At 63.7% G+C, this 1,847-nt stretch overlaps 1 protein-coding gene across 8 annotated transcripts in view; it reads left to right on the forward strand.

The window, feature by feature from the left end:
- RFTN1 (raftlin, lipid raft linker 1) overlaps window positions 1-1,847 on the forward strand; it is a 220,955-nt gene that overhangs the window by 213,068 nt on the left and 6,040 nt on the right. For 7 of the 8 annotated variants that reach the window (XM_010856723.1, XM_010856717.1, XM_010856720.1 and 4 more), the window contains exons 8-10: window positions 208-311; window positions 1,256-1,374; window positions 1,432-1,802. In XM_010856723.1, the coding sequence (XP_010855025.1) occupies window positions 208-311; window positions 1,256-1,374; window positions 1,432-1,700 (492 nt within the window). In that variant the 3' untranslated portion in view covers window positions 1,701-1,802. Of the gene's footprint in view, window positions 1-207; window positions 312-1,255; window positions 1,375-1,431; window positions 1,803-1,847 lie in introns of those variants that run through there. The other variant, XM_010856722.1, reaches the window with a different exon arrangement.

Here is a 1,847-nt window from a genome sequence, read left to right on the forward strand (position 1 = left end):
AGACCTGGGCGGCGGGGAGGGAGACCCCACGATGGCACAGACCTGGGCAGGGGGTAGACCCCACAATGGCAGTTGGACCCCAGGCTCTTGCAGCATCTTCGAGCCGGAGCATGCCCCCGCTTCCGCTTTGTTGGGTTGGTGGCCGGGTGGTGCCTCCCCATCCCTGAGATGAGGCGGCCCCAGCCCTGACCTGACCTTTCTCCCCAGGGTGTGGAGGTGCAGACAGACTATGTGCCCCTGCTGAACTCGCTGGCTGCCTACGGCTGGCAGCTCACCTGTGTGCTGCCGACTCCCGTCGTCAGGACAACCAGGTACCAATAACCAGCTTACCCTTACTGAAGCTTGCACCATCCTGACCAGCTGTTCGTGTGCGTGACTTGTGGAATCCTGTTGGCATCAGCTCTCCACCTGAGGAACGGCAGGCCCAGGATCTCAGAAAACCACCCCTGCCCCGAGCACCCCCTCCCCACGCGGGCAGCTCAGCCAGTGACCTGCCGCCCTGCCTGTCGCCCGGCGGAGGGGGCCCAGGTCTCTCATTTGCGAAAGAAACTCAGCACCTAGAGTGTGCCCCAGGCCAAGCGGCCACATCATGTACAGTCTCATCTAGTCCTCAGAGCATCCCGGGAGGCAGGATTTTTTGTTGTTTTGGGGATTTATTCCAGTCTTACCAACCCTGAAAGGCCTTCTGTCTGTCTTCTGGGCTTGCTGTCAAACTAGTCCTCCTAATTACCTGTGGGGTGGTAAGCATAGATATCGTGCCCATTTTATAGATGAAGAAACTGAGGCTCAGGGAGGCTCCGTCACAAACCTGGACACACAGCCAGCAGGAGCCTCAGCCTGGGCCCAGGTCCTCACTGGCCACCCATCCCAGGCCAACCAGCTCCCACCCCAAGCCTCATCCCCAAAGACAGACTTGGAAGAGCCCCACCCCCCGCCCGGTGTTCACCGAGGCCACTTTGTTGTCATTTGGCCAAGATGCCAGCTGTCATTCCACACCAGGGGAAGGGGGTTTTCAGACGTGAAGCTGCCTTTCAGGGGTGCCCACTTCTGTTGGGCCTGGGAGACAGCCCCCCAGAGGCAAAGGTGCGTGCTGTGGGGGGCTTCATGACCTCTGACCTCTGCATCTTGGGCAGCCCCCTTCCTTCCCTGGGTGGCTGGCCTGGCTGAAGTTGGAGGTGGCGGCCTCCATGTGAGGTCCGGGCCCCCCGCCCCCAGGTGTAAGAGGACTCATCCTCCACTCCCGTGTGTGTTGCAGGGAGGGGACCGTGTCCACCAAGCAGGTCGTCTTTCTCCAGAGGCCGTGTCTACCTCAGAAGGTCAAGAAGAAGGAATCGAAGGTGAGCGACCTTGCCGCCCTCCTGGGCCTGGCTCCGCGGAGCCCCGGGGACCCCTGAGCCCCCTCAGCAAAATGAGCCACGTCACCTGCAGGTGGGGGCGCTGGGGGCCGTGTGGCCGGCCCCCTCCTGCGAGGGTGCTTGGGCAGGCAGGGTTTGCGTTCCGAGGCTGAAGTGGGGGGTGCTGGGAGGCGGCTGCAGCCTGGGCAGGGGGCCCACGCCCCGTTCCTCTGCATCTTCATCTCCGTGCGAGCTGGCCCGAGCTCCGGCCCGCGCCCCATCCCTGGAGCCCTGGGAGGTTTGGAGATCCTGGCAGAGAGAACCTGCCAGAATGCCTTCCCCGAAGGGCCCGCCCCGCAGGGCTGAGCAGCCGCGGCTGGTGTGGACGCAGGGCGGCGCCCCTGCGGAGCGAGTCCTAGGGCCAGGCCGTGCCCCACCCTCTTGAGACGTCACCCGAACCCTCCTGGGAGCGCAGTCGCCCTGAGACTGGGGGTGTAACCCGTGCTTCCCTGA

Source organism: Bison bison, unplaced genomic scaffold (assembly GCF_000754665.1).
Source record: "Bison bison bison isolate TAMUID 2011002044 unplaced genomic scaffold, Bison_UMD1.0 scf7180017864374, whole genome shotgun sequence".
Taxonomy (NCBI): Eukaryota; Metazoa; Chordata; class Mammalia; order Artiodactyla; family Bovidae; genus Bison; species Bison bison.